Genomic DNA, 26,592 nt, shown 5'->3' on the forward strand with positions numbered 1-26,592 from the left:
TTGGAGGAGGAGGAATGCTGCCTATGACCTCAAGAACACCATCCACACCGTCAAACATGGAGGTGGAAACATTATGCTTTGGGGGTGTTTTTCTGCTAAGGGGACAGGACAACTTCACCGCATCAAAGGGACGATGGACGGGGCCATGTACCGTCAAATCTTGGGTGAGAACCTCCTTCCTCAGCCAGGGCATTGAAAATGGGTCGTGGATGGGTATTCCAGCATGACAATGACCCAAAACACACAGCCAAGGCAACAAAGGAGTGGCTCAAGAAGAAGCACATTAAGGTCCTGGAGTGGCCTAGCCAGTCTCCAGACCTTAATCCCATAGAAAATCTGTGGAGGGAGCTGAAGGTTCTAGTTGCCAAACGTCAGCCTCGAAACCTTAATGACTTGGAGAAGATCTGCAAAGAGGAGTGGGACAAAATCCCTCCTGAGATGTGTGCAAACCTGGTGGCTAACTAGAAGAAACGTCTGACCTCTGATTGCCAACAAGGGTTTTACCACCAAGTACTAAGTCATGTTTTGCAGAGTGGTCAAATACTTATTTCCCTCATTAAAATGCAAATCATTTTATAACATTTTTGGCATGCGTTTTTCTGGATTTTTTTGTTGTTATTCTGTCTCTCACTGTTCAAATAAACCTACCATTAAAATTATAGACTGATCATTTGTTTGTCAGTGGACAAACGTACAAAATCAGCAGGGGATCAAATACTTTTTTCCCTCACTGTACACACTCACACACTAATGCTAGCACACTTAAATAAACAACATCAGTGACTCTCTCCTCCCTCTCTCTATCAGATGTGGATGAGTGCAGTGAGCAGCAGCCCTGTTCTCATAAGTGTGTGAACATGGCAGGCAGCTACCGGTGTGTTTGTAGAGAGGGCTACAGGCTGGCAAGAGACAGACACTCCTGTGAGAGCCTTCCTCCTCCTCCTCCTACACCTCCTGCCCCTCCCGCCTCTCCCACCCGCCCCGGCCAGGCAGCAGCAAACGATTACAGACCCCCCTCCAGTGATACAGGTACACCTACCTCCTCTCACTATTCATCCACAGGCATAGTAATCAATCATGTACTGTATGTGGTGTGTGTGTGTGTGTGTGTGTGTGTGTGTGTGTGTGTGTGTGTGTGTGTGTGTGTGTGTGTGTGTGTGTGTGTGTGTGTGTGTGTGTGTGTGTGTGTGTGTGTGTGTGTGTGTGTGTGTGTGTGTGTGTGTGTGTGTGTGTGTGTGTGTGTGTGTGTTCCAGCATAGCCTCCTATGGGAGTGAAGAGGAGACACGACAATAGCCAGGCTCGCTGTCCATTATTACTTTTGGTACGCGCTATGCCAAACTCAACTCGTACCGTGAGTAATAATGCACTGCGACTGGTACCAACTGCAAGTGGACCACATGCGCTCAACAACCAAGTGTGTGGTCATGTACAGTATGGTATGACCAGATGAACCATGCTGATAACTGCTGTTTCAACATAGATTGATGTAGACTTATCTTCCTTATCCTTTGCTTAGGAAAACGTCCCACATTTACAGAACTTTCGTTTAGTATTGAGTGAAGCGTCCTTCTCTCCCGCACTTTTGCACACTCGAGCGTTTCTCTAAACTGCTGCATATCACTCTGAAAAAAAGGAATAAACTGATTTTATGCAAGTGAAGTCATGCCGTATAAAAATAAATCACAACAACTGTGATGGAAACAGGTTTCGGTCCAATTTTATAAATACCGACAGATCATTTGTTTCGTTCGACATGGTGGGACTTTTTTGTTCTCGCATGATAAAATGTATTATTAACTTGGAGTAACGTGATGATATGTTGTATGGTCCTCCCACTACGACTCGAGAAAGCATGCAGTTTATTAGGCTACAGATTAAATAAGTTATGAACTTCACAGGGTGGTGAAAGAGCAAGGTGATGAGCTTGATGCTCCTTTCCAATAAATATTGTGGGTCTTACTCTGGTGACATGATGATCGATGCTTGACAAATAAAAATATTCTCGCTATTATCCACAATAATCTCATCATGTAGACTAGCCTACCCGCACTGTATCTGAGAGCTGTTAGCTAGAATGCATGTGCCAAGACCAGAGTTGCACATTTGCAATTTAACACTAAGGTTTTTGTGACAAAACTATTGGTAGAGTGGAAAATGTATTTTGTGTACACTACGTCATCACGCACTGATTTATATCTGCAACAAATCAGTTTGGTGGAAACACACCACTGGTGGGAAAATGTGCATATTTTCTTTATGCACATTTAGAACATTCGCATGAAAATCTGTAGCCAATTGGATGGAAACCTAGATATAGATGTGCTTTGTTTGGCGTAACATAGCAACGAGCTAAAATAACCTCTTGTCTAGAAGTGTCTGGACAATACATAAGGAAATTCCCTTTCCTCTCCTCTGTGGAGTATGGTTAACATACCGTACACTCATAACCTCTCAAAAGACTAATCATGTCCCCCCTTTTCTCTCTCTAGATCAGTGTTTCCCAACTCCGGTCCTCGAGGACCCCACCAACAGTACATATTTTTGTTGTGGCCCCGACAAGCACACCTGATTCAACTAATCATAAAGCCCTTGACAAGATGAATCAGATGTTTTTGTCCTGGGCTACAACAATAAAAATGTGTGCTGTTGGGGGTACTCGAGGACCAAAGTTGGGAAACACTGGTCTAGATAGAGGGGAGATATACAGGAAAGGTTGTCTTCCATGTGTTAAACACACTTAAAGACATAAAAACTGGTAGTACTGTACATAAAGTAGAAGCGGCAGCGTTGCCAAACCAATGACCTCTTTCTCCTAACCGCTTTCTGTCCGTCTGTATTTGTGTCCAGAGGAAAGGAAAAAGTGGTTATGACCAAATTCACACAAGATGGCTCTTCTCAGCTAAACTTAGACAGGCTGTTCACCCCCCTGAGTGTGGCTGAGGGTGGATGTACGGTGGAGGGGCTTGTGTGTGCGTGCGTGCTTGTGGATGGATGAATAGGGGTTAGGGAGATCTTTTGCCTAATCAGCACAAAAGGAGAAAAACAGCAGGAAAAAACATATGACAGATCTCTGTACTTGGTGAAAGTGATGTGGGTGACGGGAAGTTAGTTGGGGGAATATGTGCAGGCTCAGGCTCAGTACAGAAGTGTTCTCCTTGGCCAACAGAGTGCAAGGCCAGCAGGCAGTCGCAGCAACAACATCAGTGTTGTGGTTAATGGCCCTATTATATCCATTAACTGTTTATATCCAGGCTGACGTCTGATGTTGATGAAGATCACCGAGATAAACATGGGAATAAATGCCCTGCTCAGACCGTAACAGCTCTCGTCTGACCCCCTCTTCCTCCCCCCTCCCTCCATTTCTGGAGCCTTTTTTCTTCCTTCTCTCTCCCTCTTCTTGGCTGGGACTAGCGCTCTCATTCCAGCTCCATCAACCTCGTCTGCTGGGGGTCATCGCTCCCCCCCGTCCTCTTGTCTCAATAATAGGCCACATCTGGGAGAGATAAAACTGTTCTCAGTTTGACCCTAGCTCCAAGACGCGGGTTCCTACCCCAGCTCTGAACCCCTAGCTCTGGGGACCTGTCGTGGGGAGCAGGGGGACACTTGGTGACTGGTTGGACTCCAGCCCAGCTCACCCCTCCTTGTCCTGTAACCGATAGGACGACACATGTTTAGAGAAGACATGATGGACTGTGTGTCTGTTCATAGTGCCCTCTGTCAGTTATATGGTGTGTGTCTGTGTCATTTTCCCATATTCTCAGACCCTTATGCAGGCTAATTTATGGATTTGTCACCGGCTTCACCCAAAGAACTGAATTCCCCAGCTAGCTTGTGGTTCTTCGGTTCTCTTCCCGTTTGTTTCATAGCTCTGCTTATTTATGAATCACTCTGTAGCAGGATCAGAGCAAGATGCTAGAGGCAATATCTATCTCAAAGACATGTCACAATTCCAAGCTTTTGATAGAATAGGAAGGATTAACAATTACACTCTTTCCCCCTCTGTTGAACCTGTCTGTAAGCTAACCCTACCGGGTCATATTCTGTAGGTTTCATCGTATCAAAACGTTTTGCAACAGAAAAGGAAATCATGTGTTCTTATCAGAAAAGTTCAGGCAGTACAATCCGTTTTCAAAACGTTTTCTCTCTATAAGCAACCTTGGTGTGCAGTTGGAGGGTGTTTTGCATAGTGGTGATCAACATTCTATTTTCGTGTGTGTGTGTGTGTGTGTGTGTGTGTGTGTGTTGTCTACAGGTGGAAGGGTCACAGAGGAGGTACAGAGCCTGAAGAACAGAGTAGAGCTGCTAGAGCAGGTACAACTGCACTCCTCTACCATCACATGAACACACACGCACACGCTCTCGTGAACGGGTGTACACACGGGTGTAAAGTCCCCCTTATAACCATTGCTAATGCCCCTCTAGCATCCACCACCCACCTTGACCCAGCCTTAGTCACACACTGCATGGTGTAATATCAAATACCACTCACGATGTAATCATGAAGCTTTGTTAATCGACAGAGAACACACACACACTCACAAAACCCAGCATCCTTTGAAACACCAGACTGGTAGTGACCTTTTAAAAGCCTTTATGAGTTTTTCATTAGAATTCATGTTGTTCATGCTCCGTGGATTACAGTAGAATGTAATATCTCTCCCCCCCTTCCCTCCAGAAGCTCCAGTTGGTCCTAGCCCCCTTCACCAGTCTGTTCCCCATGTCGCTGGACGAGGGCGTGTCTGAGAAGACCAGCTTCCTGTCTCACTCCTTCCAGCAGCTGGACCGCATCGACTCGCTCAGCGAACAAATCGGCTTCCTCGAGGAACGCCTCGGTACCTGTGAGTGGATAAACACACAGTTAAAAATGTATTTTCGTTGTACTCCTCTTGTTGGACAGGACAAATTGGCCATATAGAGGCTTGAAGTGGGTGTGAAATGATTTGACTATAGATAGTAACACCCCACTGGGCACACACTGGTTAAATCAATGATGTTCCCACGTCTTTTCAATGAAATTACGTTGAACCAAAGTGGAATAGACATTGAATTGGCATCTGTGCCCAGTGGGACTGATTTGTCCACTTTTCTGTCCTCACTACAGGTTCCTGCCAGGAAAATTAGACATGACTGGGTGAAAACCAACCTGACATCTGAACAGTCTGAATCCACAACACAATAACAATAGGAATGGAATGATTCCTCCTATGGTAGGAGGAAGAAAGTTAGCAGAACATAGGCCTACTCAACGTTTGTGCATTCATGTTCCTGTACCAGCCCAAAGACTTGCTCTCGAGAACCCAAGGCATTAACAAGGCATTCTGCCTTATCTCAAGGGTTCTCAGCTATAAACACGGTAGCACCATGTGAACTACAATCCCAACGCTGTTTTAACATTTAGAAACGTCAATAATCATCGCTTCCGATACGGTTTCTGAAACATAGAAAATGTATCTTTCATATCAGCGGGAATTAATCTTTCAAATAAAAAAATACTTACTGAAACAGGTTTGCCCAGATCCTTACATCTGTGTGCCTCCAGCCGTCAAACTACACTTCCTCCCCAGTTACGCTTACACACAGGTGTTCGAACACACTCTAGATAGCTAATTAGCACAGGTGGTCGTCTCTGTCCACCATCTGTCTTCCGTAAACAAGCGCTGTAACATAGGGATATTGCCGTGTGCATGGGAACACTAACCCTAACCATATAAAAGGTGTAGTAATTTAACCTTTTGTTTTTTTACAATTATTTCTCGCAGATATGAAAGATACGTTGCTTATGTTTCCAAAACCGTACCGCAAGCAATGCTTGTTAACGTTCAGAACGAGCGTCGGGGCTCTTAACAAAACCACCCTGGCCAGAAGATACCGCCATGAATAGATGCTAAAGGTAGTTTGTGTATATGTTTCAGGGTTCCTTGAGTGGCGCAGCGGTCTAAGGCACTGCATCGCAGTGCTAGAGGCATCACTACAGACCCGGGTTTGATCCCGGGCTGTATCACAACTGGCCGTGATCAGGAGTCCTATAGGGCGGCGCACAATTGGCCCAGCGTCACCTGTGTTAGGGGAGGGTTTGGTCGGGGGACGCCGTCATTGTAAATACGAATTTGTTCTTAACTGACTAGTTAAATAGTTAAATAAAAGTTTAAATAAATAATAATAAAAAATTAATGAATGATCTAGCCAAAGACTAGCTCTATGATGGGCAAACCTGTCATGTGCTGAGTCTCTTTTCTCTCCCAACAGCATAATTTCATGTCTTTACATTGCTGTTTTACCGAAAGACAGAATAGTGTAACATCACTACCTGTGACAGGGTTACTGGGGCCTCGTTCTCCCATTACCACATTACTGGACAATCTGAGAGTTTAAGGTCAAACAGCCATTTTGACTATGATGTATCTGGTTTCCGTGTTTTAAGTTCACATCAGTGCAGCTGGTTTCACTGTCAGAGCCCCCATGGTGGGTCTCGCATGGACATCTGTATTTATCTATTTAAGTTATAATTCCTTGTGCTTATCTCAGAGTTACAATAGACAGTTGGCTTTTTTTATATATTTTTTTTTACATAGCTTTGTAACTTTTTGTAATAAAATGGATCAATTAAAAATGTCTAGTAGAGGATTTATTGTGTGAATATAGAATTTTATGTGAAGCTACTTGGAAGAAAAGTAACTATACAGATCGATATCTCAATTTGACCATTCAAACACATTCCTATACTGAACAAAAATATAAACACAACATGAAGTGTTGGTCCCATGTTTCATGAGCTGAAATAAAAGGCCCCAGAAATGTCCATATGCACAAAAAGCTTATTTCTCATATTTTGTGCACAAATTTGTTTACATCCGTTAGTGAGCAGTTCTCCTTTGCCAAGATAATCAATTCACCTGACAGTTTTGCATCTCAAGAAGCTGATTAAACAGCATGCTCATTACACAGGTGCACCTTGTGCTAGGAACAATAAAAGGCCACTCTAAAATGTGCAGTTTTGTCACAACACAATACCACAGATGTGTCAAGTTGAGGTAGCGTGCAATTGGCATGCTGACTCCAGAGCTGTTGCCAGGGAATTTAATGTTCATTTGTCTACCATAAGCCGCCTCCAATGTCATTTTAGCAAATGTTGCAGTACGTCCAACCGGCCTCACAACCGCACACTACTTGTAACCTCGGCACTCAGGACCTTCATCTGGATTCTTCACCTGCTGGATTGTCTGAGACCAGCCACCCAGACAGGTGATGAAACTGAGGAGTATTTCTGTCTGTAATAAAAACCATTCTGGGGGGAAAAAAACTAATTTTGATTGGCTGGGCCTGGCACCCAATCCATAGATTAGGGCCTCATGAAGATATTTCAATTGATTGATTTCTTTATATGAACTGTAACTCGATAAAATGTTGCGTTTATATTTTTGTTCAGTATAGTTCCAATGTCAATTCAATGGAGAGTTAGGGAAAAAATATTGCCGGAGCCATCCTAAATCTCATCTGCAAAGCCTGAGTGTCCGAGAATAAAATTATATTTTAAAATGAAATAACACACACACACAGCAATAAAGTAACAGCTCTTTAAGAAAAAAATGACATTTATTTATCATTTCCCAAGGCATTCTTCAAACATCACACACAGAAGGCTCACCAAGATGTCATAAGACAAGACACTTTGGCCAGTTCACTTGTACATAGTTATCTTAAGCTACGAACAGATTACATTTTAATAGCTTTGGTGAAACTCATAGAATATTTTAAGATCATTTTTATATAACCACCCAAACTCACCATGAAGTGCTTAATTAATTTGGAATATTTTAAATTTCTCCAATTTAATTGTAAAAAAAAAAAAAAAAAACACCAGATCAACCAACAAGGCTCTCTAAAGAAGTGTTGCAGAGCCTGTCGAGTTATCACGGTCATCGAGTCGATGACGCTTTTAGCTGACACACTAGGAAGTTGAGCTACAAAACGTCCATGAAAATAATCATAGGCTAACTCTTGACCATTGTCTAAAATCATTGACAGTTTACATTTGGTTAGTGCCAAATTGGAAGCATCTCTGAACATTGAAAACATCTTTGTTGCAGGATTTCAAAAATGTAACACCACCACATGAGGATAAGCAAAACAAATAAAATAAAAATACTCTCATAAATATGCTCTCCTGTGAACAAAAACAGATGTCACAGATTAATTTTATGTATTGGGACCGACTGGCGTATGTATTTTACTTACATGGTGTTACTGGTCTTAAATAAGAAAGATGAGGAAAGCCCGAGTGCCGAGTTGATTTACTCCTAGGAGCCAAGTAAACCAAGAGTCCAGCAGGCGAGCGGCTAAAGCTCCTGCAGCCACTTGACTATGAAGAGGCGTAGTAGTATACAGGTTTATTGCCAGACGAAACACAATGTTTTCACTCCTACAACGTGAGCAATTTATCAATAACATTTCAATTCAGTCATTTCAGGAAGTAAACTGAAATTATAATTCCATATTTGTCTTATAGAAGAATTGAGGAAAATTGGATTTGGAAATTCAATTTATTTTCTGAATTGATTGACCCCAAACCCTGCTCCTCAGGAAGTTTAGGTGCACAAGAAATACAAATGGATTCTGGAGGTTAACGAATTTAACACTTAATTTCAAATAAATACATTTCATCAGACACATTTTGTAGTGTCAGAAACCAACGTTATGCAAGATAACATTCTATTGGAATATGTTATACTTGAAAAAAAAAAAAAAATGTTACATGCAATTAGGCTGCATATACACAGGTAGCGCAATTCTGATATATTTTTACTAATTGGTCTTTCGACCAATCAGATCAGCTTTTGCCAATAATTGGGCATAATATAAGAAGTGGGCTGCCTGTGTAAACGCAGCCAGAGTAGTACACAAAGAATCATGAATGCCGAAATACATTCTCACACTGGCGTTTGACAGGCAAAAAGCTGCAAGCGACATTTTTAATCAAACTGTAAAGTAAAAGCAGTGAATACAAAAATGTCAAGATCTGTATGCAAATGATAAACTATTGCCATAAATAAAAAAGTATCAGTAATTTACTGTAAGACGTCATCTGTCTAATTACAAAATATAAAACCTCAAGTTTAATTACTTCACAATCCTAAATTTGATGATTACTGTACCACCTTTTGACATAAGGCTAAAACGTCACAAATCTCAGCCAATTCCTTTTTTAAATAGCCCAAGCCTTCTAAACTGCAGTCAGACTTTACATATCATACACCGATAAAATAAAAAGTATTTTTAGTTTGGTTTTGCGTATCATAAATTGGTCAGAAAACTACAGTAGGTGTTGAGACATTCCCGTAACACATATCCCTATTCCTCATTAATCTATAGTATAAACAGGACCTGTTTCTCAAGTATAAAGCTAAGGTAGCCACTCGGACAGCAGCCCTCCTAGTTACCAGGTACCAATAGGGAACATTTGGCCAAGCAAAAGATTTACAAGAGTCGTTACTGTGCTGTTACGATGCCAAGATTGCTCTAAAACATTTGACAATTGCTCAATTTATTAGGCTATATTTTACTTCTTAACTACGGGTATCACAGGGGTTACCAAAATACAGGTGTGGTGTTCAGTTTGAGGAGCATTTGATTCCTATTTCACCTCTAAAGATTTGTATTTTTTGGGCCAGGCTGAAACAAGCAGGCTTTATTAGTAGTTAGTTATGGTGCTTTTCCATTAAGACTTAACCCCCACACCAATGGGTTGCCAGTGTTGGTTAAATGGAAGCTCTAGTGTAATTGTGTTTACATCAAGAGTGACTTTGGATGTGCAGAATCAACATCTGCATCATTCAAGACAGTTGCTTTGTGGGAAGGTGTTACATTTCACAGTTAACCATTGCTATGTAAATGCCAGCTGAAAAGTTCCCAGGGCCTTGCCTCCAAGTTAGAGCAGGTCCGCCAGAGCCATGGCCCAGTGAGACAGGTGCTGGCCCATGTAGATAGAAACCGAAAAGTGTGAGCCTTTTGGGTAAATCACTGGGGAAAATCCTCATTGGAAATGCACCATTAGTAAAAAAAAAAAATATTAAAAAAATCTAGTTAAGAGGACCATAAAAACAACTTAATGTCAAACATTCGATTTGAAATGTGAAACCTGGCGACTGGCTCTACCGTCATCACCGCAGTGCAGCGAGGACTAGTAACAGATGATTTTTCATTGGAAACCATGAAAAACGAGCCATCACTAACAGGTCACTTGTTACATTTTAAACACTTCCCTCAGAACACGTTGTACTGTAACATCTAGATCACTCCCCAGTGTTAGGTTTAAAAACACTCCCGCTCAGTAAAACCTCTCTCCACTGTGTAACGTTTAAAACACTTGCACACCGACATGGCACAAAACGGAATCTTGAACTTCATGAAATCACCTGACACTTCTTAAATAGAGAAGAGATATTTGATAAGACAAAAAAAAAAGTGGAGTCAAATTTATGCCATTTAGCAGACACTTTTACCCACAGCGATTTAGTCATGGCTGCATACATTTTCCGTACGGGTGAGGAATCAAACTCACAACCCTGGTGTTACAAGACCCACCCTCTACCAACTGAGCCCGTTGTTTTTTTCGTTTTTTTTTACAAACAAGCTAAATAAACTATCATATGATGTAGAAATAAATATAAAGCAAAATATATAACACAGCTGAAGAAAACACTTTTTTCACAATGTTATTTCTAAGCTGTTGGGAAGTAAAACAAGACAACGTAGTAATAATAATTTGGTGGGTGCTTTTATATATGTCCTACTTCACACATGTACAATGTGTATTAATACATGTGTGAATGGGAAATGTGTATTTTTGCATATGCCAACTCCCCGAGACACCCTCAGAGAGTGAGGTCACGGCCAGGGCCTGCCATTATCAACGGAGCAATTAGGTTTAAGTGCCTTGCTCAAGGGCACAGACAGATTTTTCACTTTGTTGGCTCTGGAATTCAAACTAGCGACCTTCTGGTTACTGGCACAATGCTCTAACCACTAGGCTACCTGCCAGGCTAGTACACCAACAATGTACAGTGTTTGTAAATCGTTGAGTCCACTAGAGTCCATGAATTCACTGATGATTGTTCTCGTTGTACTTTGTTTCTTTGTATAGCTTGTTTGGCGTCGTCACAGTATGTCATTGAGCTATTTTGATCACATGGATTGAGAAGCAAGTGTGGTATGTACAGTGCATTCAGAAAGCATTCAGACCCCTCGACTTTTTCCACAGTTACGTTACAGCCTATTCTAAAAACGGATTAAAAAAATTATCCTCATCTACACACAATTCCCTAATTGTGACAAAGTGAAAAACAGGTTGACATTTTTGCAACTTCATCAGAAATGGCTTATTTACATAAGTATTCAGACCCTTTGATATGAGACTCGAAATTGAGCTCAGGTCCATCCTGTTTCCATTCATCATCCTTGAGATGTTTCTACAACTTGATTGGAGTCCACCTGTGGTTAATTCAAATGATTGGACATGATTTGGAAAAGCACACGCCTGTCAATATAAAAAGGTCCCACAGTTGACAGTGCATGTCAGAGCAATAATCATTCCATGAGGTCGAAGCAATTGTCTGTAGAGTTGCGAGACAGGACTGTGTTGACGCACAGATCTAGGCAAGAGTACCAAAACATTTCTGCGGCGCTTTATTTTTGTCAATAAATGCAAACATTTCTAAAAACCTCTTTTTGCTTTGTCATTACGTGGCATTGTGTGTAGATTGAAGGGGAACAAATGATTTAATCAATTTTAGAATAAGGCTGTAACGTAACAAAATGTGGAAAAAGACAAGGGGTCTGAATACTCTCCGAATGCACTGTATGTAACGATAGAGTTGATTGCACTGAGACACAGCTAAAGAACAAGTCCCTGATCAACTACTGACCTCTCCTTTCGCTCTGTCGCCCTCCATCTCCCCTCAAGACCCATGGTCCAGACCCTGGTTCCCTACTCCTTCAAAAAGAGGCTGGTATGCACAACAGAACAGGAGAGGATATACTGGGGGTGGGTGGGGTGTTGGGGAAGGGGGTACTGTGGTGTGTTGTGCGTGTGTGTTAGCGGTGGGAGTGGTTTGCGTGTGTTAAAAGCAGGGTAGTTGTGTGCTGTGCGTGTCTTTTATAGCACATTAAGAAAAAAATTTAAGGCAGCACCAGAGGATCAGTATAAATATCCACCGTCAACATATGAAATAACAAAAAAGTTGAGCCGGAAGGAAGGGAAAAAAGCGAAAGTACAACCACTGGCTGGTAAAATAAAAAAATAAAGAAAATTCACACAATAACAATAAAGCCTCTTTTAAAAAAGGTGGAGGTAGAAAAAAAAGGGATCCCAAGCATGCATGATGAACGCACATTAATCATGTTCCGTTTTACTTGCCGTCCGTCCGTCACTCTACTCATAACCTGCAGAGCCAACAGGTCTTCTGTAGTGAGAAGTCAGGACTGCACTGTATGGGGGCTGGGTCGGAGCAAGAGCCAACCAGAACCAAACTGTACCCGGCCAAAACAACAGATGAGTTCATGAGAGAGGCCTGGTGTGTGTGTTGTATCCTGATACAGATGTGGTTAAATATATTGGCACCCCTGCACAATTCTCTATTTCTTCAAAAACAAGTTGAAATTAAACTGTGTTTACAACTGCAGATTTCAAAGAAAAATGTCCTGGACTCTTGATTGGAGGCAATATAATTTGGTTAGAGGCAATATCTCGTTTACTGTGTCATTTATCTCACACCTGTGGTAAATTGCAGGTGCCATTCAAATAGTTTTGAAAAGATAAAATGGAACATTCTGCGCCATAAGGGTGCCAATATATTTGACCTAATCTGTAGGTACCGTAGGTAGGGAGCTGGGACGATTGGGGGGGGAATGTTCAGTGGTTCGAGGGGGGCCCGTTGCTCTGGGTTATGGGGGCGAAGCCAGAGATGCCCAGGAAGACTGAGCGCATGAGGTCGTAGGACTTGTCGGCGAGGCCGGCCACGTCGTCTGACGTCATGCCCTTCGTCTCGATCTTTGGAAGGATCTTCAACTTGATGGTCCCTGGTTTGAGCATAGCATCATCAGTCCAACCATCATTATCAGCACATCACTCATTCATCATCAACGTGTTTGCATGAAACCAAAAGACATCTTTCTATACATGTCATGAGCAGTTCATTTCAAGAGTAGCTGTGTATGATTATTTCACTATGAAATTACACACAGTATTTCACTATGAATTAAAAACGTGATCGGTACCCGAGTTGAACAGCTTTTCTTTCTGTAGGTAGAAGTTACTGTAGGAGGAGAACACAATGGGGATGATCGGAGCCTAGAACAGAGAGCGCGAGAGGGGGGAAGCGAGAGGAAGAGAGTGAGCAAAGCGAATTGGGAGGGAGGGAGAGAGAGAGTTACCATGACAGTTCGTTCCACATTCGATTCAAGCCCTGGGTACCTAAATACCATTATTTTCTCCAAGATAAGTTTAATCTTTTCAATGATCTTTTCCTTCCCTCAGGCAAGACAAAGACAAACATGAACAATCAGATCCAGACAATCACATGCATGGCTGACCCAGCTACACACAGACTGTCTGTACACATATCTTCCTCTCCTCTGTCCACCCCTCCCTCCCTCCCTCCCTCCCTCACTGACTGGCGCTGAGAGACGAGAGCTTGAACCATAGTGTAGAGAGAGACATCCGACCTTCAGTACAGACAGCAGCCTTTGAACTGAACTGAGAGATTAGTGCTGCTTCTTCTGGACCAAGCCTTCAAAGACTAATCCTTTGTGTATCCCCTACTCTTCTCACCTCAGAAAACCTAGCTGTGCCTTTCTCACACCAACACTCATCCCATCACCCTCTCTCGGTTACCTCAAACCCTTTTCATTACGTCTCTCTCCCTCTGACTCTCTCCATCCCTCTCTCTGTCCCCCTTTCTTTTTCTCTCACAAAGGTAGTGAAAATATTCCCTGAAAATCAGATCATGTTCATTCAGTAACCACGTTAGGTTGTTAGCTCCCCCTTGTGTCCTAAATAGGTATAATACCCACGACCCCATACTACCAGAGCCCCCCTACTTCGTAAACACCAAAATCTAAATCCAGATCACCACACACACACACCACACACACACACCAACTCCCTCCAAATAGAGTGACCACTGAAATAGAGGCATGGACATAAACGGATAGAGCCATGTGGCTCACCTGTGCCTGCACTGCCAGGTGGAAGGCTCCCTTCTTGAAGGGCAGCAGGTCGCCCCTCTGGTTCCGTGTGCCCTCAGGGAACACCCACAGCCGGATCTACCGGGGGCAAAGGTCAGGGGTCAAAGGTGAGGCCCATGAGGAAGCATGGACACAGAATGTCAATATCAGTGGTGGAGATTGACCAAGATACTCAGCTAGAAATTACAATAGAAAAACACAAATATCAAGTATTCGAACTTGAATGGGTTAAGTTTCAGGATATATTGGCTTGGGAATGTTATAAATCAGTGGCTCAAAGTCTTACGCTCCATCTCACCATCTGGCATAATTGCCAAATCAGTTTGGAGTTAATCATGACTTTGGCATGGCCCAGAGTACAGCAGAGGGCTACATGTATAATCATGCGGTCCCATTGATTAGTCCTGTAGAAATACCTGGTCTTCCAGCATGGTCTTGGCAGCGTCGGCCATGACACTCTTGGCATCGCTGGTCTTCTTGCGGTTGATGAAGATGATGCCGCCCAGCCAGGACACGATGCCCACCGTGCCCGCGTACACCAGCTCCTTCTTGGCAATCATGGTGCAACGATCTGGGAGAACCTCCATTAGACCTGGGGATTGGAGAAGATCTGTTAGGATCCGTTACAGGATCTGGTAGGATCTCCATTAGACCGGGGGGTGAAAAGGATCCGAGAGGATCTGTTAGTGGATATCTAGCCCATTAGATCCTTTAGAGGATATTTTAGACCTGATAACTGGGATATTATATGTTCTGTATGAACTCAGTCATGTGGGGTTGAATCTAACGGAGTTTTCACACGATTCCATTGACAACACTGAATGGTTTGGAATGAGACTTTAGGACATTTTTGTGACCTTGAATGGTGCACAGCGTCTCTCTCCCGGGGCCTCATTTGTAAACATTGTGTAAATTTCACACTAAATATCTGTGTGCACTCTGAAAAAAAACATTGAGATTTCTTAACCTGACGCACATTTGTCGTGCCAGATAACGCGACGACGGCCATCTTCAATGATAACTCGCAAACACTCATGGGATATCTAAAGAAAAGTTTGGCCACAATATGCTGTCCTGGCATTTGAAAATGTTACCAAGGCAATGATATTGTCCACTCAACTCCCTTTCTTCATCAAAAATAACCTGTAGCTGATATTGAAGTTTATCATCACCTATTCTACATCTAGCTAAGGTGTTGTAGTGGTAGAATCAGTATTTATGAAATTGGAAATTTGCACAAAAATGTAGTGTCTGCTTGCTGGCTGGACCAGTATCAAATCAATCCATATGAAAAGGCAGGCATGCTAACAATGCCAGTTCACTCACTCAATGCTGAACACTCCCTCTAGCTAGTGTAGTGAAGTGTTAGCTAATGCACAAATGAGTTACAATATCTGTTCTGTCGTGATTAGTGCGCAGAGTTCTAGAGCGCAGCTAATTGCACTCTGATGTTACAAAGTAGGGAGGCACAGTGCCAGCTGTCAGAGTCAGACACAAGCTCATTTCTGAGAACAGTCCCATAACTTGTGTCATAGCTTGTTGATGAAGTTCTGGCAAACTAGCTACAGTATGGCCATTCAAACAAGCTAGCACTGGGTTGCTAGCACTGGGTTGCTAGCTGGAGCATGGTTTGCCGTAGTAGCCACTGCGTCAGAGAGCTGAGTGATTTTCAGAAATAGGAACTAGTGTACGGAACCCAAACCGGCTGCGCACGTGCGCCATCATACATAAATATTTTTTGTCCCCCTACACCAAACGCGATCACGACATGGAGGTTAAAATATCAAAACAAACTCTGAACCAGTTACATTAATTTGGGGACAGGTCGAAAAGCATTTAATTTTAACTTGCTAGCTAATTTGTCCTTTATTTCCAATTTGGAACTATTGGAATTAGGCCACAGTCATTTCAACAACAAAAAAAACTAAAAAAAATTATGGCAGATTTTATCAAAAATGTTTTTGGATGTGTTGGCAGAAAGCAAACATTATGCTGGACCTGTCAGCAGAACGTTTGAATTCAACAATGTTTAGCATCGACTTTTGCCCCCAACCTAAATGCTGGACTGCCCCGAATTCTGAAATACTGTAGGCTACACAACAACAAAAATATTACAGTAGGTGTACTTAGTGGTAGTGTAACCGATGTGAAATGTCTAGCTAGTTAGCAGGGTGCGCGCTAATCGAGTTTCAAAATCGGTGACGTCACTCACTCCGAGACCTTGAAGTAGTTGTTTCCCTTGCTCGGCAAGGGCCCATTGCTTTTGTGGAGCGATGGGTAACGATGCTTCGAGGGTGGCTGTTGTCAATGTGTGCAGAAGGTCCCTGGTTCAAGCCCAGGTAGGGGCGAGGAGAGGGACGGAAGCTATACTGTTACAGTAGCTTCAATGTTAAGAACCAACCGTCTTTTCACCTGTTCAGTTCTACTGTGTATTATAAATGTGCTTACACGTGGTCTAAATTTTGCATGGAGGTAAAAGACATTCAACTTTTGCGGGAAAACTGGCACACGCATATTTTGGGGTATATTTTCTTAGTAAACAATGTTTATAAATGAGGCCCCCTGATCTGTTGTTCTACTCAAGACAATTTCATCATTACTGTATCTGGGATGAGCTTTGGCCTGTTACGATCTTATCTCACACTGGCCTTGCGAAGGGAAAGCTAGTGAAATACGTCATTTATTTGTGTGGTGGCTGAAGCAATCCGTAATGGTATTTGGTCCTGGGTCAGGGAGCCATGCCTTATAGTGAGTTGTATGTAGAGTTGAAGTCGGAAGTTAACATACACCTTAGCCAAATACATTTAAACTCAGTTTCACAATTCCTGATATTTAATCCTAGTAAAAATGTCCCGTCTTAGGTCAGTTAGAATCACCACTTTATTTTAATAATCTGAAATGTCAGAATAATAGTAGAGAGAATGATTTATTTCAGCTTTTATTTCTTCCATCACATTCCCAGTGGGTCAGAAGTTTAGTATTTGATAGCATTACCTTTAAAATTGTTCAACTTGGGTCAAACGTTTTGGGTAGCCTTCCACAAGCTTCCCACAATAAGTTGGGTGAATTTTGGCCCATTCCTCCTGACAGAGCCAGGTTTGTAGGCCTCCTTGCGCCTTTTCAGTTCTGCCCACAAATTGTCTATAGGATTGAGGTCAGGGCTTTGTGATGGCCTCTCCAATACCTTGACTTTGTTGTCCTTAAGCCATTTTGCCACAACTTTGGAAGTATTTATTTTAATTTATTTCACCTTTATTTAACCAGGTAGGCTAGTTGAGAACAAGTTCTCATTTACAACTGCGACCTGGGTCATTGTCCATTTGGAAGACCCATTTGCGACCAAGCTTTAACTTCCTGACTGATGTCCTGAGATGTTGCTTCAATATATCCACATAATTTTCCTTCCTCATGAAGCCATCTATTTTGTGAAGCGCACCAGTCCCTCCTGCAGCATTGCACCCCCACAACATGATGCTGCCACCCCCGTGCTTCACAGTTAGAATGGTGTTCTTCGGCTTGCAAGCCTCCCCCTTTTTCCTCTAAACATAATGATGGCCATTATGGCCAAACAGTTCTATTTTTGTTTCATCAGACCAGAGGACATTTCTCCAAAAAGTCCAATCTTTGTCCCCATGTGCAGTTGCAAACCGTAGTCTGGCTTTTTTATGGCGGTTTTAGAGCAGTGGCTTCTTCCTTGATGAGCGGCCTTTCAGGTTATGTCGATATAGGACTCGTTTTACTGTGGATATAGATACTTTTGTACCCGTTTCCTCCAGAATCTTCACATGGTCCTTTGCTGTTGTTCTGGGATTGATTTGCACTTTCTGCATCCAAGTACCAGAACGCGTCTCCTTCCTGAGCGGTATGACGGCTGCTTGATCCCATGGCGTTTATACTTGCGTACTATTGTTTGTACAGATGAACATGGTCTGAGGTCTTGGCTCATTTCTTTTGATGTTCCCATCATGTCAAGCAAGGAGGCATTGAGTTTAGGCCTTGAAATGCATCCACAGGTACACCTTCAATTGACTCAAATTGTCAATTAGCCTAACAGAAGCTTCTAAAGCCATGACATCATTTTCTGGAATTTTAAAAGCTGTTTATAGGCACAGTCAACTTAGTGTATGTAAACTTCTGACCCACTGGAATTGTGATACTGTGAATTAGAAGTGAAATAATCTGTCTGTAAACAATTGTTGGAAAAATTACTTGTCATGCACGAAGTAGATGTCCTAACCAACTTGCCAAACTATAGTTTAACAAGAAATTTGTGGAGTGGTTGAAAAATGAGTTAATGACTCCAACCTAAGTGTATGTAAACTTCCGACTTCACCTGTAAATCAGTAGTGTATTGCAGGACTCCATTTAGTCACATTGAGACATTTTGACTTGGCGTGCACGTAAAAAATGATTATTATTATTATTATTAAATAGTTCATGTCGGTGCAAGCTGCACAGTCTACATAGTCACTTCACTCAAAACCATGATTAGGAGGCTGAAACCAATCATTACCATGATTCCTGTAACGAAAGTGTCTGCCTGCCCCTGTATTCATTTCGCTGGGGACTACTGCTGTGTCAAGCGAGCTACTCTCGCTCTCCTTCCGAGGAAAAAATCAAATTAAAATAAATAAATTAAGAAATCAAATTGACGGGAAACACACAGCTATCCTGTTGAGTTTGGGAGATGTTCTCAGCTTTCTGTAGGTATACTTTTCATTTCTCAACTCTCAATAGCAACTATTTTACAAACAAGACATTAGATTTAGCTTTGCGATATGGAGCATGCAAAATGCACATTGGCCATTGAGAGTACATAGGCTTTAACATTTACTGTTAGATTAATACATGGCTACCCAAGAGGGTACTATATTTAGAGTTAGCACTCTAGCTAATGTGTTTTTTAGTTTCCGCTTACTCGGGTGGTGAATTAGCCCATGATATTAGAGCACATAAAAATATGCAGGCAAATTCATTCCATTCTGCAGCCCTATTTTAACAATAAAATAAAAATCACAACTGTCTACCCAAAATGCATAACAATCACTGGATTAGGTTGCACATAAATATATTTAGAGTCACATGAAAATATTTAACTTATTTCTTCAATATCTAGTTTTTCTGGATTTATGTCAAGTAATGTAAGGGAGAAAAAAAAGAAAATGGCACAGCAGCCATTTTGGGAGGGGGTGTGGATGAGCACACACCATAGCAGTCATCTTTTTAGTCTATTACACTTTATTAAAGCACTGTGAATGGCTTTATAAGACCAAAAAATAAATTGCGCGACGCCGCAGAAAACTAAATCATGGGCTGGTGCCACCAAGGAAACATGTTAGTCTGGAGCCCTGTATTGATCTTTTTAGCGGTTCTAATCTATTTTGTTGGCTGGTTGTTTTGGTGTCCTGTCAGCCCAGCCAGGTGAGAATAGCTGGTTTGATGTGGGACAAGGTGGGCGGTGTGAAGGACGCAGGGTAACACTTGACTCCTCTCTGTGTGTGTGTGTGTGTGTGTGTGTGTGTGTGTGTGTGTGTGTGTGTGTGTGTGTGTGTGTGTGTGAGTGTGTAAATGAGATGGAGTGACCTGTGCTTCCCATTTCGCAGCCAACAAAGTGCTCTTTGAGGGAAGGGGGCAAAGAGAGAAGCTAGGGCAAAAGGCCGGGGCTGTTCATTACAGGATTGGGATCAGCAGGTGGAGCAGTAGTTCATATCTATCATGGGAGGTTGGTAGGGATGTGCTTTCCCTTTAACCTGTCTGGGCTAGGGGGCAGTATTTTCACGGCCGGATGAAAAACGTACCCAATTTAAACAGGTTACTAATCTGGCCCAGAAACTAGAATATGCATATTATTAGTAGATTTGGATAGAAAACACTCTGAAGTTTCTAAAACTGTTTGAATGGTGTCTGAGTATAACAGAACTAATATGGCAGGCAAAAACCTGAGAAAAATCCAAGCAGGAAGTGAAAAATCTGAGAATTGTAGTTCTTTTGATTCTCTATCGAAGCAACAGTGTCTGTGGGGTGACGTTGCACTTCCTAAGGCTTCCATTGGCTGTCTAAAGCCTACAGAAAGTGGTTTGAGCCTTCTCCTGTCACTGGGCAGAGTATAGGAGCTCAGTTGCTGAGTGGTCTGCCTGGCAACAAAGGGATTGGATATGCTCGGTCCCGCGAGCACCCCACTCCTTTTTCTTCTTGAATGAATATGCTATTGTCCGGTTGGAATATTGTCGCAATTGTACGCTAAAAATACCATAAAGATTCATTTTAAACAGCGTTTCACATGCTTCTAAGTACGGTAATGGAACATTTTGACTTTGTCTCTCGTTCCGCGCTCGCCTTTGGATAAATGATCTGTACGCACGAACAAAACAGAGGTATTTGTACATAAATATGGATTATTTCGAACAAAAACAACATTTCTTGAGGAAGTAGCAGTCCTGGGAGGGCATTCTGACAAAGATCAGCAAAGGTAAGAGAATATTTCTAATACTGAGTTTAGGTTGCCCCGAACTTGGCGGGTGTCTGAATAGCTCACCGTGATGGCTGAGCTATGTACTCAGAATATTGAAAAATGTGCTTTCTCCGTAAAGCTATTTTAAAATCTGACACAGCGGTTGCATCCAGGAGTAGTCCATCTATAATTCTTAAAATAATTGTTATATATTTTGTCAACGTTTATGAGTATTTTTGTAAATTGATATGCACATTCACCGGATGTTTTGGTGGGAATACATTTTCTGAACATCACGCGCCAATGTAAAATGCTGTTTTTGGATATAAATATGAACTTTATAGAACAAAACATACATGTATTGTGTAACATAGTGTCCTAGGAGTGTCATCTGATGAAGATCGTCAAAGGTTAGTGCTTTATTTAGCTGTGTTTTGGGTTTTATAAACACATGTCCTTGCTTGGAAAATGGCTATGATTATTTTTGTCTATGTACTCTCCTAACATAATCTAATGTTTTTCTTTCGCTGTAAAGCCTTTTTGAAATCGGACAATGTGGTTAGATTAACGATAAGTTTATCTTTAAAATGGTGTAAAATAGTTGTATGTTTGAGAAAGCGCTAGCGTCCCACCTAGCCCATAGACGTTAAAGACGATTTTATAAACATCTAGATACATATGCTGCTGATGGAGCTCATGAGCTGGACCTCTCTCTCTCTGTGTGAGAGTGATTCAGGGTGTGTGTATTTTATGTATATATATATAAATAATATAAACTGAGTGTACAGAACATTAGGAACACCTTCCTAATATTGAGTTGCACCCCCCCTTTGGCCTCAATTCATTTGGGCAAGGTGTTAAAAGCGTTCCACAGGGATCCTGGCCCATGTTGACCCCAATGCTTTCCACAGTTGTGTCAAGGTGGCTGGATGTCTTTTGGGTGGTGGACCATTCTTGATACACAGTAAAACCGTTGAACGTGAAAAACCCAGCAGCGTTGCAGTTCTTGACACACTCAAACCGGTGCGCCTGGAAACTACCACCATACCCCGTTAAAGGCACTTAAATATTTTGTCTTGCTCATTCACCCTCTAAATAGCACACCTGATGGCAGCGCCGGAGGGTAGGGTATGATAGGCGCCAGAGGGTAGGGCTGCAGTCTTATCGGCTCTTAACCAACCATGCTATTTTGTTTGTTTTTTCGCATTGCTCGTAACTTGTTTTGTATATAATGATGCTGCTACCGTCTCTTATGACCAAAAAGAGCTTCTGGACGTCAGAACTGAGATTACTCACCTCAAATTGGACGAGGAGTTCTTCTTCAATGAGTCAAAAGCTACGGATATACTACGGACACCCGACCAGGCCCAGATCCCTGTGATTGGCTGGAAAAGGAAACGTAGGTTTCGCGGAAAGAGATCAGGATGCCTTGTGAGGATCAAGCGACGAGTGGCTAATCTGCTCTTGCCTTCCGTTCTGCTAGCTAACGTTCAATCGCTGGAAAATAAATGGGATGAACTGAAAGCACGCATGTCCTACCAACGGGACATTAAAAACTGTAATATCTCATGTTTCACCGAGTCGTGGCTGAACAACGATATTAAGAATATACAGCTGGTGGGTTAAACACTGTATCGGCAGGATAGAACAGCAGCCTCTGGTAAGACACGGGGTAGGGGCCTATGCATACTTGTAAACAGCAGCAGGTGCACAATATCTAAGGAAGTCTCAGGATTTTGCTCACCTGAGGTAGAGTATCTCATGATAATCTGTAGACCACACTATCTACCTAGAGGGTTTCTGTATTTTTCATAGCTGTCTACATACCATTACAGACCGAGGCTGGCAATAAAACCGCACTCAATGTATTCCGCCATAAGCAAATAGGAAAACGCTCATCCAGAGACGGCACTCCTAGTGGCCGGGGACTTTAATGCAGGGAAACTTAAATCAGTTTTACCTCATTTCTATCAGCACGTTAAATGTGTAACCAGAGGGGGAAAAAAAATTCTAGACCACCTTTACTCCACACAGAGTACAAAGCTCTCCTTCGCCCTCCATTTCACAAATCTGACCATAACAATATCCTCCCAATTCCTGTTTACAATCAAAAATTAAAGCAGGAACCACCAGTGACTGTCTATAAAAAAAGTGGTAAAATGAAGCAGATGCTAAGTTACAGGGCTGTTTTGCTAGCACAGACTGGAATATGTTTAGGGATTCTTCCGATGGCATTGAGGAGTACACCACATCAGTCACTGGCTTCATCAATAAGTGCATCGAGGACGTCGTCCCCACAGTGACCGTACGTACATACCCCAATCAGAAACCATGGATTACATGTGCAACATTTGCACTGAGCTAAAGGGTAGAGCTGCCGCTTTCAAGGAGCAGGACGCTTATAAGAAATCCCACTATGCCCTCTGACGAACCATCAAACAGACAAAGCATCAATACAGGACTAAGATCGAATTTTACTACACCGGCTCCGACGCTCGTCGGATGTGGCAGGGCTTGCAAACTTCTACAGACTACAGCCGAGAGCTGCCCTGTGACACGAGCCTACCAGACGAGCTAAACAACTTTATACTCACTTCGAGGCAAGAAACACTGAAACATGCATGAGAGCATCAGCTGTTCCGGACGACTGTGTGATCACGCTTTCTGCAGCCGATGTAAGACCTTTAAAACAGGTCAACATTCACAAGGCCGCTGGGCCAGACGGATTACCAGGACGTGTACGCTGAGCCTGCGCTGACCAACTGGCAAGTGTCTTCACTAACATTTTCAACCTCACCCTGTCCGAGTCTGTAATACCAACATGTTTCAAGCAGACCACCATAGTCCCTGTGCCAAAGAACACCAAGGTATCCTGCCTAAATGACTACCGACCCGTAGCACTCACATCTGTAGCCATGAAATGCTATGAAAGGCTGATCATGGCTCACATCAACACCATTATCCCAGAAACCCTAGACCCACTCCAATTTACATACCGCACCAACAGATCCACAGATGATGCAATCTCTATTGCACTCAACACTGCCCTTTCCCACCTGGACATAAGGAACACCTATGTGAGAATGTTATTCATTGACTACAGCTCAGCATTCAACACCATAGTGCCCTCAAAGCTCATCACTAAGCTAAGGAACCTGGGACTAAACATCTCCCTCTGCAACTGGATCCTGGACTTCCTGACGGGCCACCCCCAGGTGGTAATGGTAGGTAACAACACATCTGCCACGCTGATCCTCAACACGGGGGCCCCCCAGGGGTGCGTGCTCAGTCCCCTCCTGTACTTCCTGTTCACTCATGACTGCACGGCCAAGCACGACTCCGACACCATCATTAAGTTTGCCTATGACAACAGTGGTAGGCCTGATCACCGACAACGATGAGACAGCCTATAGGGAGGTCAGAGACCTGGACGTGTGGTGCCAGGACAACAACCTCTCCCTCAACGTGATCAAGACAAAGGAGATGATTGTGGACTACAGGAAAAAGAGGACCGAGCACGCCCCCATTCTCATTGACGGGGCTGTAGTGGAGCAGGTTGCGTCTATAGCCAGACGAGTCGCATCTCAGGTGGTTGCTTAGGCTACTTAAGGTATACGCTTGTGAATTCTATGGTTTTTACTAGATTACTTGTAGTTTTTCATGTTGTTTGTCTGTAAAAAATGTTTTTACATTTTTGTAATGACTTGGTGCTGCCCATCTACGCCAGGACGCTCTTGAAAAAGAGATTTTAAATCTCAATGAGCCTTTCCTGGTTAAATAAAATAAATAAAAATTTTCAACAGTGCATTTGATCAAAATAACCTAACAAATTAAACGTATTAGTTTATTGAACTAATAAAGCCTAGTATTGCGCAAGCCATTTTACAAACATTTGAAGGTGCTGAAGGTGACACGCAGCCTACCTCGGTCAGCACGCAAAGTGGTGCACCGGTTGACTAAGCTACTGATAATGTCTGGGTTGTTCAGCATTGTAAAATGACTTGTTGATCAATGGCTGTCAACAGTTACATGCTTAGTTCGACACTGAAGGAGAGGACGCATCAGTTGTCACAAAAGATAAGAGGTATTTTCAGAAAGTAATATGAGTAAAAAAATGTATACAATAATAGTGAACCGGCCATTCCTAAATTTTGAATTCATTATCTGACCCGATGCATACTACATTTGGATCGGTTTGGGGTCCCAACGATGGATGCACTTGCATCTATGCATATAAGTGAATCGTTACATCCCTAGCAGTTGGTATGGTAACTGAACCTAGATCAGCCTCCTGCTGTTTTCTCTCAGCTCTAATTAGGCACCACATCTTTCACATTTTAGCAGACGCTCTTGTCCAGAGCGACTTACAGTTAAGTGCATTCATCTTAAGATAGCTATGTGGGACAAGTACATGTTTCCTCAATAAAGTAGCAATCAGCAAAAGTCGGAGCTAGTAAGGGGAGGAAAAAAGTACAGTGCGAGTGTTAGTTCACAATCTCCTTCTCCCTTCCACGCTATCCATCCCTCTCCCTACCCTCCCGCTGTCAGTCTCCTGGCTTGCAGCCTGCTTATGTCACTCAGTCATCACCCAGACACACACCAACTCCACCAGCCAGCAAAGGAAAAAACACAGAGGCCAAATTAGCAGGCTCACGAAAGAGATTTAGGGGGTATGCTGACAGACGAGGCGCACACACAAGTAGCATAACCTAGACCCTATGGGAATCCAGTAGTAGACATGTTAAGAATTTCTCTCTTCCTCTGCTCACAGACATGCAGGGAGAATGACTTTCCAACTCTGAACAACAGACAGCTCATCACGTACTCTCCAAAGAAGTTTCATTCAAAAGGACTACAATATAAACAAAATCTCCCATTAGGGGAAAACAAAATCTGCACTCAATACAGCCAGTCAGCCACTTCCAGGCACTATTTAGGGCTAGTGCTGCATTAATCCACTGGTGCAAAGTCCTCTCTTTCGTATTGTCTGAGATCCCTAAAGATTGGAAAGCTGCCGCGGTCATCCCCCTCTTCAAAGGGGGAGACACTCTAGACCCAAACTGTTACAGACCTATTTCTATCCTACCCTGCCTTTCTAAAGTCTTCAAAAGTCAAGTTAACAAACAGATCACCGACCATTTCGAATCCCACCGTACCTTCTCCGCTATGCAATCTGGTTTCCGAGCGGGTCATGGGTGCACCTTAGTCACGCTCAAGGTCCTAAATGATATCATAACCGTCATCGATAAAAGACAATACTGTGCAGCAGTCTTCATCGACCTGGCCAAGGCTTTCGATTGTGTCAATCACCGCATTCTTATCGGCAGACTCAACAGCCTTGGTTTCTCAAATGACTGCCTCGCCTGGTTCAACAACTACTTCTCAGAATTCAGTGTGTCAAATTGGAGGGCCTGTTGTCCGGACCTCTCGTAGTCTATGGGAGTGCCACAAGGTTCAATTCTTGGGCCGACTCTTTTCTCTGTATACATCAATGATGTCGCTCTTGCTGCTGGTGATTCTCTGATCCACCTCTACGCAGACGACGCCATTCTGTATACTTCTGGCCCTTCTTTGGACACTGTGTTAACAAACCTCCAGATGAGCTTCAATGCCATACAACACTCCTTTGGTGGCCTCCAACTGCTTTTAAATGCAAGTAAAACTAAATGCATGCTCTTCAACCAATTGCTGCCTGCACCCGTCCTAGCATCACTACTCTGGACGGTTCTGACTTAGAATATGTGGACAACTACAAATACCTAGGTGTTTGGTTAGACTGTAAACTCTCCTTCCAGACTCACATAAAGCATCTCCAATCCAAAATTAAATCTAGAATCGGCTTCCTATTTCGCAACAAAGCATCCTTCATTCATGCTGCCAAACATACCCTCGTAAAACT

At 42.7% G+C, this 26,592-nt stretch overlaps 2 protein-coding genes across 6 annotated transcripts in view; one reads left to right on the top strand and one right to left on the bottom strand.

Annotated features, from left to right (window-relative positions):
- The window catches only part of LOC106562955 (epidermal growth factor-like protein 7), a 51,894-nt gene extending 45,281 nt beyond the window's left edge, over positions 1-6,613 (top strand). For all 5 annotated transcript variants that reach the window (XM_082958092.1, XM_014128086.3, XM_082958094.1 and 2 more), the window contains exons 6-9: positions 808-1,029; positions 4,254-4,312; positions 4,677-4,839; positions 5,103-6,613. In XM_082958092.1, coding sequence (XP_082814218.1) covers positions 808-1,029; positions 4,254-4,312; positions 4,677-4,839; positions 5,103-5,122 — 464 coding nt within the window. In that variant the 3' untranslated portion in view covers positions 5,123-6,613. The remainder of the gene's footprint in view (positions 1-807; positions 1,030-4,253; positions 4,313-4,676; positions 4,840-5,102) is intronic.
- A 962-nt stretch (positions 6,614-7,575) lies between these two features.
- LOC106562956 (1-acyl-sn-glycerol-3-phosphate acyltransferase alpha) overlaps positions 7,576-26,592 on the bottom strand; it is a 29,839-nt gene continuing 10,822 nt past the window's right edge. The window contains exons 3-6 of the mRNA XM_014128090.3: positions 14,659-14,834; positions 14,225-14,320; positions 13,274-13,346; positions 7,576-13,075 (exon numbers count right to left, since the gene is read on the bottom strand). Of these exons, the coding sequence (XP_013983565.3) occupies positions 12,909-13,075; positions 13,274-13,346; positions 14,225-14,320; positions 14,659-14,834 (512 nt within the window). The 3' untranslated portion in view covers positions 7,576-12,908. The remainder of the gene's footprint in view (positions 13,076-13,273; positions 13,347-14,224; positions 14,321-14,658; positions 14,835-26,592) is intronic.

Source organism: Salmo salar, chromosome 11 (genome assembly GCF_965601325.2).
Source record: "Salmo salar chromosome 11, fSalSal1, whole genome shotgun sequence".
In the NCBI taxonomy this organism is placed as follows: domain Eukaryota; kingdom Metazoa; phylum Chordata; class Actinopteri; order Salmoniformes; family Salmonidae; genus Salmo; species Salmo salar.